The 13649-nt window shown below is 52.0% G+C and overlaps 1 protein-coding gene across 3 annotated transcripts in view; it reads right to left on the bottom strand.

Annotated features, from left to right (window-relative positions):
• The window catches only part of EEF2K (eukaryotic elongation factor 2 kinase), a 61594-nt gene that overhangs the window by 16109 nt on the left and 31836 nt on the right, over positions 1–13649 (bottom strand). For all 3 annotated transcript variants that reach the window (XM_059154270.1, XM_059154271.1, XM_059154272.1), the window contains exons 4-11: positions 10557–10617; positions 8962–8999; positions 8403–8574; positions 5106–5255; positions 4818–4950; positions 4454–4581; positions 3527–3728; positions 1414–1481 (exon numbers count right to left, since the gene is read on the bottom strand). In XM_059154270.1, the coding sequence (XP_059010253.1) occupies positions 1414–1481; positions 3527–3728; positions 4454–4581; positions 4818–4950; positions 5106–5255; positions 8403–8574; positions 8962–8999; positions 10557–10617 (952 nt within the window). The remainder of the gene's footprint in view (positions 1–1413; positions 1482–3526; positions 3729–4453; positions 4582–4817; positions 4951–5105; positions 5256–8402; positions 8575–8961; positions 9000–10556; positions 10618–13649) is intronic.

Raw genomic sequence — 13649 nt, 5'->3', positions numbered from 1 at the left:
TTCCCGAACCTGTTTCCTCCTCTGAGAGATGCAGGGGACACTACCCACTCCAAGAAGGAGAAAAGCAGCCCAGGACAGCGGCAGGACAGAGGGTGGGTTCGAGGCCAGAGGCCTGGATTTGAACCGTGGTTCCATCACTGAGTGACTGGGACCAAGTGGCTGAACCTTCCTGTGCCTCAGGGTCCTCATCTCTCAATCAGGGATCAATCACGACAGCATTGCCCTGGTAGCTGCTGAGATCAGGGACAAGAAGCAGTGGGCGGGGCGCCTGGGCGGCTCAGTGGGTTAAAGCCTCTGCCTTCGGCTCAGGTAGCCCCACGTTGGGCTCCAGGTGCCTAAGGGACAGATGGGAGACAGGCTTCTCACCTTACTAATCTTTTGTACCTTTTCAACCATGAGAATGAGTGAGTTATTCTGAACGTCTAAAATTTGTTCTAAGTCTAGAATGAAATCTACTACAAAAGAAACAGAAAGGGGTGACTGGGTGGCTCAGTTGGTTAAGCGTCTGCCTTTGGCTCAGATCATGATCCCAGAGTCCTGGGATCAAGCCCCACATTGGGCTCTTTGCTTAAACAGGGCACCTGCTTCCCCCTCTCCCACTCCCTCTGCTTGTGCTCTCTCTCCATCAAATAAATAAATAAAATCTTTAAAAAAAAGGGGGGGGGGAATAAAAAATGGTTCTACCTCATGGGTTGCTGGGGCTTAAAGGAGAGGATCTATCAAGCTCTTAGAACAGGGTCTGCCCAGAGTGATGATTCCATCATGTTGGCTACTCTTACTTTTTTCTTCCCCCAAAATCTCTGAAAAGCAGTCAAGAGTGAACCTGAACCTTTGGAGCAATCCCAGAGCAGAGCTTAAAGGGCACCTGAGGTCTGTGCAAGGGTGACATCTCTGCAAAGTCGATTTTTAAAATTCCTATGAGTTTTGAACACCGTAACACAGATTCGCGTGAATGCAAATGGGATGCCTTCAGCTTCCTACGTCGGATGAGCCCGAGGCTGCTGGAAACCTGTCCTGTTTATCCAGCCTGAGAGCATCACATCAGACTGTGCTGTAAGTTACTCGTCTGAAATGCAGGACCGTTCCCTCTCCCAGGACAGCTGTCCGCACGCACGTGGCCAGACCAACCCAAGGCTGAGCTCGCTTGCCATTTACCAGAAGGTTGCACTGTTGCTAACTGCGATTCCCTTTTCTCTAACCATCTCCGAAAACTGTAGTGGAGCCAGCTTTTCTCAGAGGACATAGCCGCCCCGGCCAGGAGGCTGGGAGTGATCTGCATTCCTCTGTGCCCACAGGCAGTGCCTGGGGCCGACCTAGGCTGACCGCCTCTGGATCGGAGGATTCAGCCTTGGTCCTGACTGGCAGGAAGTCCATTCCCCCCAGGCCTGCTCCCTTGGGCCTTCTCCAACCTACCCGGTGGTTGTCCAGATGGTCGTGGTCTCGGGGTGCCATGTTGTCAAGGTCACTGAACACAGGCCAGTCTGGGCAAGAGAGAAAACAGATCATACGAGGGCTCTACCAGCAGAACTGCTTAAAGACCAACTACAGCCTAGAACAGAAAGCACCTGCCACTAGGCCTTTTTTCATTTTAAAATTTTGTAAGAAGATACAAAAATGGGAAAAGAATGTTGTCAGCACCTAGAGGCTACAGTTCTTCCTCAAGAACTTATGCAGAGTTGGGGTGCCTGGACGGCTCAGTCCGTTAAGTGACTGACTTGGGTTTCAAATCAGGTTGTGATCTCAGGGTCATGAGATCAAGCTCCTCATCGGGCTCCACATTTAGCACCGTCTACTTGGGACTCTCCCTCTGCCCCTCCCCCTGCTCTCTCAAAGAAAGAACTTACTCAAAGTCTGCCACTTGCTAGCTGTGGGGTCCTGAGCAGGCAGCTTAACCCCTGTGCCTCCTCAAAGTTGTAATGCAAATACCGTTGTGCAATGTGCTTAGAGCACATGAACCTGGGCCACGGCGGGCCTTTGAGGAGCAGGTATGAAAGCACAACAGCCATGTGTGTATTTGGGCCCCAGGAGTAGCTGCAGGTCGGGGAAGCTTCATAAGGCTGAAAAACCAACCACATCCTTCCCAGTCATTCCCAGTTTCTCTCTCCCATCCTGAGCTTCCACAGCCATATCCAGCTTGCCTCCTTTTTTTATGTGGTTGTTAAGAATGGTTTTTCTATTTTAAAGTGGTTGAAAAAATTTAAAAGAATAGTATCTTGAGATATGTGAAAATTACACGAAATAGAAAATTCAGTGTCTTCATTGAAACAAGGCCCTACCTAGTCATTTGAGTACCATGGCCATGTTCACACTGCTAATGCAAAAACCATTATGTCCCACAAAGTCCAGAAGATTGACTCTCTGATCTTTTAAGAAGTCTGTCAACTCCTGCCTCAAAATGGGGCACCTAGATGGCTCAGTGGGTTAAGGCTCTGCCTTCAGCTCAGGTCATGATCTCAGGGTCCTGGGATCGAGCCCCGCATCGGGCTCTCAGCTCAGCAGGGAGATTGCTTCCTCCTCTCTCTGTGCCTGCCTCTCTGTCTGCTTGTGATCTCTGTCAAATAAATAAAATCTTAGAACAAACAAACAAACAAACACAAAACTCCTGCCTCAAGCTATACCTAAGGTCTTCTAGTGGACATGTCTAAAAGGCTTCTTTGACACTAAAATCTCGCTCTTCTGCTCCTCCATGGCCTCCCCCAGCTGCACAAATGGCCACACCACCCTTGATGTTCTTCAGATCAAAACCCTCCTGCAGACCCTACATCCACATTGTCAACAACCACTGTCACTTCAACTTTGGGAACAAGGATTCCCTTTTCCTTCTCTGACCTTTTCATATGATGTTCACCGATTTCTTAATATTGGAATTTTGCAGATGCCTGCAAAAACCCTATTGATTGTGACAGTATTCTTCTAGGATACTACTAATCTTTGTCCGTACCTTATTTAGAACTTCTGTACTGTGTATGTATGTATGTATGCATGCATGTATTTATTTTTTAAAGATTTTATTTATTTATTTGACAGAGATCACAAGTAGGCAGAGAGGCAGGCAGAGAGAGAGAGAGAAGGAAGCAGGCTCTCCGCAGAGCAGAGAGCCTGATGTGGGGCTCGATCCCAGGACCTTGGGATCATGACCCGAGCCGAAGGCAGAGGCTTTAACCCACTGAGCCACCCAGGCGCCCCATACTATATGTATTTATTTATAAGTGAACTTGGTATGTAGGTTTTTTTTTTTGTTTGTGTTTTTGCTGTTTTGTTAAATTTTGGTATAAAGGTTTTGCTAGTTTCATAAAAGACGCTGAAAAATGTTCCCTTGTTTTCTAAAATCAGAGTTGTTTCTATACCATCTACACTTGTGTCTTGAAAACGTATTCAGTGAACTCACTCATAAAACCACGCGGGCCAGGACCCTTTTTGGTTAGCATATCTGATTTCCTAACATAAGTGAAAGCCAGTTTAGCAATGTCCTTTCTGGTGCCTGTCCCCTCCAAGCACGATGACCAGGGATCAAAGTATCACTCACGGAGCTGGTCCAGTTTCTGGCTGTGAGGTGTGGCTGAAGACGGGGAAGAAGGGAGAGAGTCAAAAGTCACGTCACTCATGTTCTCATCTCCAGAGTTCTCTGAAAGGCGAAGGAGCAGTGGGGGGCGACTCCCAGAGAGGGTCCTTACTCGGGGGCTCCCACACTTTTCCTCTGTCCCCCTCAAGATGGTCTTCGCCGATTGCTGGAGAATTAACAGGGACACCCGTGTCACACAGGAGCCCTTTGGCGAGTGAAGGGCTCTTCCAGTTGCGTGTTGTCTGTTTGAACCCTGAAGCCCTTTTATTCAACAGCTCCCATACACACCTGTTTAGGGACTGGCAGGAAATCTAAAACAATCAATGGGGGGTTAAACCAAAGGGCTCTAAAAACGGGCATCTGGTACAGGAGTGCAAAGCCAGCCAGCATTCCCATCGTGCTGACCATACTCCACAGCCCTGAACTGGGGAACATGTGCCACCATATATCCAGAATCCCAAGCTGGTCTTTGCTGACAGTCGCTCATATCTGATCAAGGTAATGGCAGAGGGGGTGGGTACATCCTGGACCCAGCAAGGTGCCCGAAGATCCAGGTCCAAGTCTAGTCCAGCCATCTGTCAACATGCCACACAAATACACATACCACACACCTTTCTCACTCTTTCTACACACTTGTTCTCCTCACTCTGGTCAGAAGAGGTCCAATCACGTAGACCCCAGTTACTGTGTTAGTGGGGACACTTGGAAGGGCTTTGTGCACTGATCTAGGAGGATGAGGGGCACAGATGAGGCTGAGTTCCTTCTGGCCCTGAAACTCTTCAAGTAAGTAAGCATCACAGGGCCTGGGCTGCCATCACGGAGAAGCAGGGCTTACTGGCCTGGCAGTGGAAGGGCCCGGTCCCTCCGAGCAGGTTCCCATGGGGCACCCACCAGCAGCTTGGTGTTCTGGTTCACGGCGTCCGTCTCTCTTGGCGAGAGGTCAAAGGGCGCGAGGCCCATGCTCTTGCAAATCCGGTTGCAGGCATGAGAATAGAAGAAGAGCGCCATGCCCCGGACACCTACAGACAGAGCAGGGAAGTCTGGAGCACGGCCTTGCTGTGTGACAGGGGAAGGGCAGTGCTGGGCACCTTAACTGTGACAAGGGCAGGCGTGGGACACGCTGAAGTGGCGGGTGGGAGGCGTCCCAAGCTTCCATCCCCACCATCTTGGAAATGAAGCTATGAAGAGCTGGGAGATTTGTAGGGGGCAGAGGGAGTGTGATCTCCATGGAAACAAGCTGGCTTTCCCCACCTACCTAGGTTACCATCTCCAAAGTCAGTGCCCTTCTCGGTGTGGATCTGCGGGTCCGTGTAGAGGTCGCCCACACCCTGGATGTCTACCACAATCAGCTGATGCCCAGAACGCTCAAACGTGAAGTGGCTGAAGGCCTGGGGGGCCGGGTACAGAAGAGCAAGGTGACTGACTGCAACAGACCAGGGTGTGGTCTGCATGGATGCAGGTCAGCCACCGCTCCATGAGGCTTGAGGACCCTCTGGGCTGAGACCACACACCCACAGGGACCCTCCCCATCCAGGGGCCTCACCTGTGGTGTCAGGCGCATGTTGTCATCGCGGACAAAGCCTGAGTTGGAGTTGTATTTGATGTACTTGCCCTCGATATAGTGCTCCAGGTGGAAGAGAGGCTTGCCGGGTCTGTCCCTCAGCTCCACCACGCACATCTGCATGATGTCCACCTGGTGGGAGGGGGAGCAGGTCAGGCAGGATCCAGCAGCACTCACCTCTGACAGCCGATTGGAGCAGAGGGCTCGGTGGAAGCTAGCCTGCCCGGGCTCCCATCCTGGCTCCCTCAGTTATCAGCTCTCCGCAGCTCCGGCTGCCAGCCATCCCCAGGATCCCCTTTCCTTTTGAGAATAAAAACCCCTGTGATGGTCTAACTGCGTCTCCACAGAGTCCCTATGTTGTTGACCTCCTGGCCCTCAAAAGTGACGGGATTAGGTGGGGTCTTTGGGAGGACCTAGGTCCTGAGGGAGGAGCCCTCATGAATGGGATTGGGGCCCGGATAAGGGACCAGGCAGAGCTCCTTCGCCACTTCCGCCACATGAGGACACAGCAAGGGGACACCATCGAGGAACCAGGAGAGAGACCTCACCAGAACGTGATCATGCCTTGCTTTTGGACTTCTCAGCCTCCTAAGCATAAATTTCTGTTGTTTGTAAGCTGCCCCGTCCGTGGTACTTTGTTAGAGCAGCCCCGAGGGGTTCTAGACAACTCCCATGGGAGTGCTAAGAGGATACACAGCCATCCAGTAGGAAGGCACTGTGCAGCTTCCCTGGTGGCTAGGTGCAGCCACGTGGCCAAGCCTGGCCAAGGACGGAACTCCAACAGCGAGGACAGAACTCCAACAGCCCCCACCTCTGGCCGCCCCAAGGCTGTAGAGCGCACACCTGCCAGTAGGGCCAACCTAGCCACATGGTCCATGGCCACACCCCAGAGGAAGGCAGGGCAGGAAGACAGAAGGAACTGGGTGCTTCTGGAGGACTCAAGACGGCTGGCACCAGCCCACCCTGAACCCCACCCAACCCCTGACCAAAGCAGAACTGTCAGATGAGAGAGAAAGAAACCATGCTGTGTTGGCACACATTGATAGGTCTGTGCGCGAAGCTCGGCCCACACGGCTTACACTAATATTGTGCATGTGGACTAACTGTGCCTCAGTTTCCTCGCCTGTGGGATTAGGATCTCACACTTAGGGTGAGGATGAAACCTGATGATACCGGAGTCTGTCAACATGTGCTAACGTGAGTATTACTTGTGGATACGACTCTAGAGAGCCGTATACATCCAACCATAAAGGATGGCTCTCTCCCTGCTATGGGGAGTTAAGACATTCCTTGCTGAATTTTTTTTTTAACCAAACACTTGGCATCGGTACGCAGAAGGACATGTGTTAAGTCCTGTGAATGGTTTGTAAAGTGGGGTTGGAAAGACGTGAGACCGTACCCACGGCACCCCAGCCCCCTCAACGACACCCACAGCGGAAGGACCCAGGTCTGGGTTTCCCAAGGAAGCAACCATCCAAGGAACTGTGTGGCTAGGTCACTAGACAGGCCGATGACAGCTGCAGAGGTCGACGCGGCCCCAAGCAGAGAACTGCCCCAAACGTGACCTCAGTTCCAAGAAACAGCCTAAGGGGAAGAAGCAGCTGGTTCTCGGAGGTTCTCACCCCAAATACTGACTCTACTCTTACGAGGAAGTCTATGGTGAGGCCACGTACTGGCCAGGAGGCAGTTAACGAGGGGTAGCCGGCTCCCCCCTCAAAAAGCTCTGCTCCTTTCCCTTCCTCAATTCCAACCAACCACATTATTTACTGAGCACCTGGGCACTGTGAGACAGAGTGAACAAGGCACGAATCCCCTGCCCCTGGGGGAGAGACGCAATATTAACCTCAGGGACAAGACTCTTCCGGAGAGTGCCAACTGCTCCAAGCAAGAGGAACGAGAACAGACAGAATGAACTGACAGGACAGCACTGGAAAGGCTACTTCATTTAGGATGGCCTGGGGCGGCCTTGCTGAGCAGGTGACATATGAGCTGAGACCTGAACTGTGAGAAGGAACTCACCATGCAGGGATGGAGCTGGGGTTGGGGAGGGCAAGAAACGACGACAGGCATGGCACAGCCAGAGCAAAGGTCCTGAGGCAGGAACAAGCTTAGGGAGGAAGAGAAAGGCGGCCAGGATGGCATGTAGCAAATTACTGAGGTGGTCACAGACCCCACGGGTGGGGACTGTGGCTTCTTGGGTCTACTCCGAAGGTACTTAATCAAGAGTCATGCAAACAGGAGGCGCTCAATGAATTCTGCTGACTTCTTGTAAGTGTGGCTCCCCCAAGGGGCCCAGGAGACAGTAGTATGTTATCTCGCAGGTGCTCAAACAGTGGAAAGCTGAGCTATGAATCTGGGCAGGGCAGAGACACAGAGTGCTGTTTCTCAAATGCCCACAGGCAACAGGAAACTCTGCTTTGCCCAGGTTCGCTAAACAACCTGGGGGCTCATCTGCAGAAGCCAAGTGGGCAGGGGCCTGAAACACCTGGCTTTGAGTCCTGGCTCCTTCCTGCCTGTTGGGGCAGGTCACTTAACCCCTTTGGGCCTGGGGCTCCCCCAGGGGCAGACACACTACCCCTTCTCCTCTCCTTCTGCTTTTTCTTGGGAGCCACCCATCTCAGTCTGCACAGTCTGGGGGAAGGACCCACATTGCTGCCTCTAAGGGGGAGCATATGGCCCAGGCCTGCCCGATCTGCATATCCCCTCCCCTGGCTATTGTGACTAGCTCAGCAACAGGCATCTGACCTAAGCGGAGGCAATGAAACCCAGTTCTGAGACTTCCACTGGAACTTCTGGGAAAACAGGTATTGTCCTGGCACCAAGGTTTCTGAGAAGACAGGAAGTGAGCCCGCAGCTGCTCATGGCCCACAGAAGAACACCAAGGCTGGACATGGGGGTGCGGGGGAGATTCTCAACAACCTGCCTGGTCCTGGATCCAGCCTTACCTGCAGCCAGCCCTCTTTCTGTTACATGAGGTAGTAAATTCCCTTTTAGCATGAAGCCCTTTTGAGGTTGCTAATATCTGCAAAAAAAAAGTCCTAATAGATCCCATCCGTAAATGGGATCAAAACATCCTAACCTCAAACAACCTGAGTTCTCTGTTTTTAGTTATAAATGACTGCATATAGTGAATCGTGCTCAACAGATGATGGCTCTTATTGGCTTCTGTTAAGACCGTGAAGGGAACCATGACTGGCACCACGGTTAACTTTGTCTCCAGTCTCATCCCTGGCCGCCTTGTGTGGGAAGGTGGAGGTGGCCGGGAGGGGCGCCACAGACCTGTTTGGGGGGCTTGTGCCGATTATACTCCTCTCCCCAGAGCTTGGCCTCCATCTGTAGACGCACGTCCTCAAAGTACACGTCCCTGTCCACAGACTCGATGTAGCGCTTTGCCACGTAGTTCGAGGCCCCCTTCCACTGCTGAGTGTGCAGGAAGTTGGAGAGCTTCTTCCTGGGGGCAGGGGAGAGGGGGAGACAGCAGAGGGTCTGCCTGGGCTCTTGGGTCCACCCAGCCTGACCCCCTGCATCCTTCAAAGGGCTGGGAAGAGGCTGAAGGGACACTGTTAAAGGTCTCTTAACCCACCTCTTGTGGCCTCCACACATCAGAGTGGAATTTAGTGGGATACTCCAAGTTCTCCCTGAGTGCTCCCCGCCCCCCAGAGGGGGCTCCCTCCACAGCAGGGCAAACGCGTGGTCCGGCGGACACCAGAGAGAGAGACACTCAGCCTACAAGCAGAGGCTGCTGTCTCGGTTTCCCGGCCAGAAATGTTGCAAGGCCCCCACTCTTAAGAGCATGAAGTCCAGGCAGGTCCCCCGAGAGCCAGGCCGAGTCACTTACGTTCTGAAGCACTCCCGCATCGCTCCACGGCCGAAGGGCTGAAAGAGACCACGCGAGCCTTATCAGGCTCCATGTCCCACCAGAACGAGTCCTGAGTCAGGAAGAGATTCTCCCCTCGGACATCACCCACCACATGGGTACCTGGACCTCATCTTAATCCTAAAATTCCTGAGCCCTCCCTCCGTTACCCTGGCGCTAAAGCCTGACCAAACCTCTAGCCTGGAGGTTTCGGGGGATGACAAGGCCACCTGCTCCCCAAAACCCTGGCTGAGGGGGAGGGGAAGAACACTCACGGGGTGAAGATGTTATGGAGGTAACCTAGCATGTCAAAGAATGTTTTTTTTTTTTTTTTTTTTTTAAAGATTTTATTTATTTATTTGACAGAGAGAAATCACAAGTAGATGGAGAGGCAGGCAGAGAGAGAGAGAGAGAGAGAGAGAGGGAAGCAGGCTCCCCGCCAAGCAGAGAGCCCGATGCGGGACTCGATCCCAGGACCCTGAGATCATGACCTGAGCCGAAGGCAGCGGCTTAACGCACTGAGCCACCCAGGCGCCCTCAAAGAATGTTTTTGTAGCCCTGCTTTTCTGTTCCCTGAGTCTGGGTGGCTCAGTCAGCTAAGCATCCAACTCTTGATTTCAGCTCAGGTCATGGTCTCAGGGTTGTGGGATCGAGCCTCACGTCCGGCTCTGCACTCAGCAGAGTCTGCTTGTCCCTCTCCCACTGTGCCTCCACCCCCCTCTCTCTCCAATAAATAAGATCTTAAAGAGAAAAGAAAAAGAGAAGAAAAGTAGTGGAAACAGCCTAAATGTCCATCAAGAGTATAACGGATAAATAATCAGGTCTACTCATTCGGAACACCATATAGCAACCAGAGTGAGTATACCCTGTTGTTCTGTTCTATTATTCTGTATTGTTCTATAAATGATGGGTCTAGCAAAAACAAGTATGAACTCATCACAGACAAAATGCTGAGCAGAAGAAGCCATACTCAAAAGCATACATACAGGGAGCCTATGTGGCTTAGTGGGGTAAGACCTCTGCCTTCGGCTCAGGTCATGATCCCAGGGTCCTGGGATCGAGCCCCACATCGGGCTCTCTGCTCAGCGGGGAGCCTGCTTCCTCCTCTCTCTCTCTGCCTGCCTCTCTGCCTACTTGTGATCTGTTTCAAATAATAAATAAAATCTTAAAAAAATATAAAAATAAAAAGGCCAGTATAGGTAAGCCTACAGAGACAGGGGTAGACTAGCAGTTGTCTAGAGCTGGGGGAGACGAGGCTGGCTGCCGGTGGGTAAGTACAGAGTTTCTTCCGCAGATAATGAAACGTTCTGGAATTGGTTGTGGTGATGGAGGCACATCTCTGTGACTACACCAAACCCATATACTTTAAACGGCTACGCTGCATAGTGTGTGAATTATATCTCAATAAAAGTTATAAAAAGTTATTAAAAAAACTTATAAAAATAAAATAAATACACAGTAATAGAAAGAATGCCCCAAAGTTAGTCATGTGAGTGTGAAAGGGAGGGAGCAGGGACCGAAGTCTGCTGAGGAGGAATCCGCCCTCAGCCCTGCCCACACGGCCGCGGAAGGCTCACCTGAGACGCCATCTTGATCAGAACCTCATCTTCTAGCCACTCGCCGGTGACAGCATTGTACCTGCAGAGAGAAGCCAGCCCCGGGTACAGCGTCTATACCATGGTCCTCTCACCCACTGGATAAAAGCAAAAGACTATTCTGGCTTCTCGCTGCCCTTGGGACTGAGAACGCCCTATCCACAGGCCCAGCCAATTGCCCGGGGTGGGTCTGTGGACAGTCTCTGTCCCCTCCCAAGCCCCCCACACTGGCCGGCCCCCACACTGGCCCTTCCTCTCCAGTGTGTTGCCCAACACTTGTGCTGTGTGTGGGTCTGCTCCCCCATCTGGCCCCCCGCCTTGGACCCCACAAAGCCAGGCCTGTGTCTGTCTTCTTCACTGCAGGGCCCGGTGCTTGTGGAAGCTTAATACACCCAAGTCGGATGAACAACTGAATAAATCAATATCCTTATTTTAACCAGTCTACACAAAAAATGGCATGTCCCAGGACAGGAGGCGGCAGTGCCCGCTCTCTTGCTGGGCACCTGTGTGAGGCCCAGGACGGGTAGCTGGGCTTGTGTCCTAGGGCAGGAACGGGTAGGGGAGGTCCTGTCCCTGAGTCCAGCTGAGGAAGGGGCTGCTGGAGGACACCCAAGGCAGAATAAGACAGGGAAGGTTCCAGAACATTACCATCTCTTCTTTCTCAGGAATCTCCACAGAGTAAATCTGGTTCAGCCAGGCCTGGCTGAGCCTCAAACACATTTGCCTGGTCGAGAGAGCGCCTCAGCTCACTAAATCCCTAAATTCTAAAACCTCCCCCAGGGCTGAGGTGTTCTTAGCGCTAGCAGAGGCCTCCCTGGCTCACCCCTCGGCGGGACGGACTCCAGACCACTCCCAGCTCCGTGAGAACAGGCTTCTCAGAGCCTGGAACCTCTACAGGGAAAGACAAGCAGAGGCCTGGCAGGGAACCTCTCCCAGGCCGGGGGCAGGGATGGGGGCCAGAGCCGCAAGTTGCCTCCAACCAACCCATGTCCTGTGTTCAATAAATAATGGCAATGATGACGATTATTATCACTACCTAGAGACGAAGGTAAAGGAAAAGTCTACCCTCACTTCCAAACAAGACTGAAGGCTGAGAGGCAGCCGGAAGTTGAGGGACGAGGGAGATATGGGGTATCAGACGGATCTCATTTGTCCTTCAGAACCACTGACCCCATACAGGTCAGAGTTGCTCCAAGTTCACTGAGCAGGGTGTTTAAACAGATCTCTTCAATTAACCTTCACAGCGGCTCTGTTAGATTGGCACCATGATGGCGCCCGCTTTCCAGGTGGGGAAACTGCAGCTCAGAGAGGTGAGTCACTTGCCCGAGGGCCCAGGATGCAGACCCCGGTCAGTTGCAACCACAGCCTTGCTCCGAGCCAGCCTGGGTACCATCCATGTGAACAGGAAATCTGTCCCAACAAAGGGGCAGCCAGCACCACCAGAAACCAACAAGGAAGTGTTCCAGTTTAGAAATTTTCTGGAGATTCTAGCCATCGAAGCCTGAGCTCCCTCTGCCAGCAGCCGCTTCAGCTGGGAAATAGTCTGGCTCGGTCCCTGCACCCACAGAGCTCCAGGACACACAGAGCCAGCTCAGCATTGGGGATCTGCTTTTCCAGGGGACTCCCTGGGTTGCCTAGTGACCAACCAGTCACCATGCTGGCCTTACAGTTGGGGAGGAACAGAGTCCACACCCTCCCCTGCTGGAGTCCCCACAATGCTGACCTTAGCTGCCAGTACAGTCCCCAGGGCCTGCTAGGAGGTAGGTTTCCAGTGGTGGGGAGGGGGTGCATGCCAGGCTCTGAGCCATCTTCTCACAGGCAGGAGCAGGGACGTGTCGTAGAAAGATTTAGAAATTTACACTGTTTTGGCCTGTCCTTTCAGTCCCAATTTCCGTTAGGGGACCACCATCCTCCACTCTCAGAATATGCAGACTGGGCAGAACCGATCCCCAGCACCTTCTGGCTTGCAGTATAAGATCCACACGTCGCCAATGAGAAAAAGCTCCCTGGCACATGACTGCATCAGAGAGGGGCATATAACCAAAGCCAGACCAATGACATTCTATTATGGAACTTCTCTTTAAAACTACTGGAGAAAGAAAAGATCCTCTTCTATTGGATGAAATGAAATGTGGGGGCTCTTGGGGGCATTTATGCCACTGATACAAGAGAATCTATCTGAGGTCAAAGGTCAAAGTGTCCTCGAGCATCTGGAACCAGCCATACCTAAAGTCCACATGTGTGAGCCAAACATTCCCTTCTATGCTGAACACTGTGAACTAGGTTTCTGTCACTTGCATTTGAAACAGAGTTCTAATGGAAAGACCCTGAGCTGAGAGTCAGAAGGTTAGCTTATTGGGGCACCCGGGTGGCTCAGCTTCTGCCTTCGGCTCAGGTCATGATCTTAGGATCCTGGGATCGAGCCCCGCATCGGCTCTCTGCTCAGCGGGGAGCCTGCTTCCCTTCCTTTCTTTCTGCCTGCTTCTCTGCCTACTTGTCATCTCTGTCATAAATAAATAAAATCTTAAAAAAAAAAAAAAAGAAGAAAGTTAGCTTATTAACTACGCAGGTAACCCTGGGCAAACTTCTATCTCCCTGGGGCAATTATGGGACCTCAGGGTGTTGGCTTAGAGGACTCTCAGACTGGAGGGCTCTACAGAGGTCACAGGACGGCGGGTGGACTCCAGGACGTGTCCAAGAGCCCTCTAATATTATGCACAAAATCAGACATACGTGTGCAGCTTTCTGGGATGACCCTCATCAGATTCTCAAGAGTGGCCTCAAATACTTGCCATGGTTCCTACTTCAGGCTTTTTTAAATGAATACACACACACAGAGGGCTTCAAATAGTGCCTGTCCCACAGATTCAACACGTAGGAGCTACTGTCATCACAGTTACCCTTGGTGGTAGCATTTTGCTATTTTCTTTCTTCCTGAAACCCCCTCACATAACTCCTCTCCCTTTCCTAATAGGAAATCTAGACGGTCACAGCTCCATCTGTGCATCTTCCTGGGGCCAAGGCATCAAAGAGCTCACGTGCTATCTACACGCATTCACTCTCCCTTCAGTGGCA

This window comes from Mustela lutreola, chromosome 17 (assembly GCF_030435805.1).
Source record: "Mustela lutreola isolate mMusLut2 chromosome 17, mMusLut2.pri, whole genome shotgun sequence".
NCBI classification, from domain to species: Eukaryota; Metazoa; Chordata; class Mammalia; order Carnivora; family Mustelidae; genus Mustela; species Mustela lutreola.
This window is presented reverse-complemented; position numbering and strand designations above follow the sequence as displayed.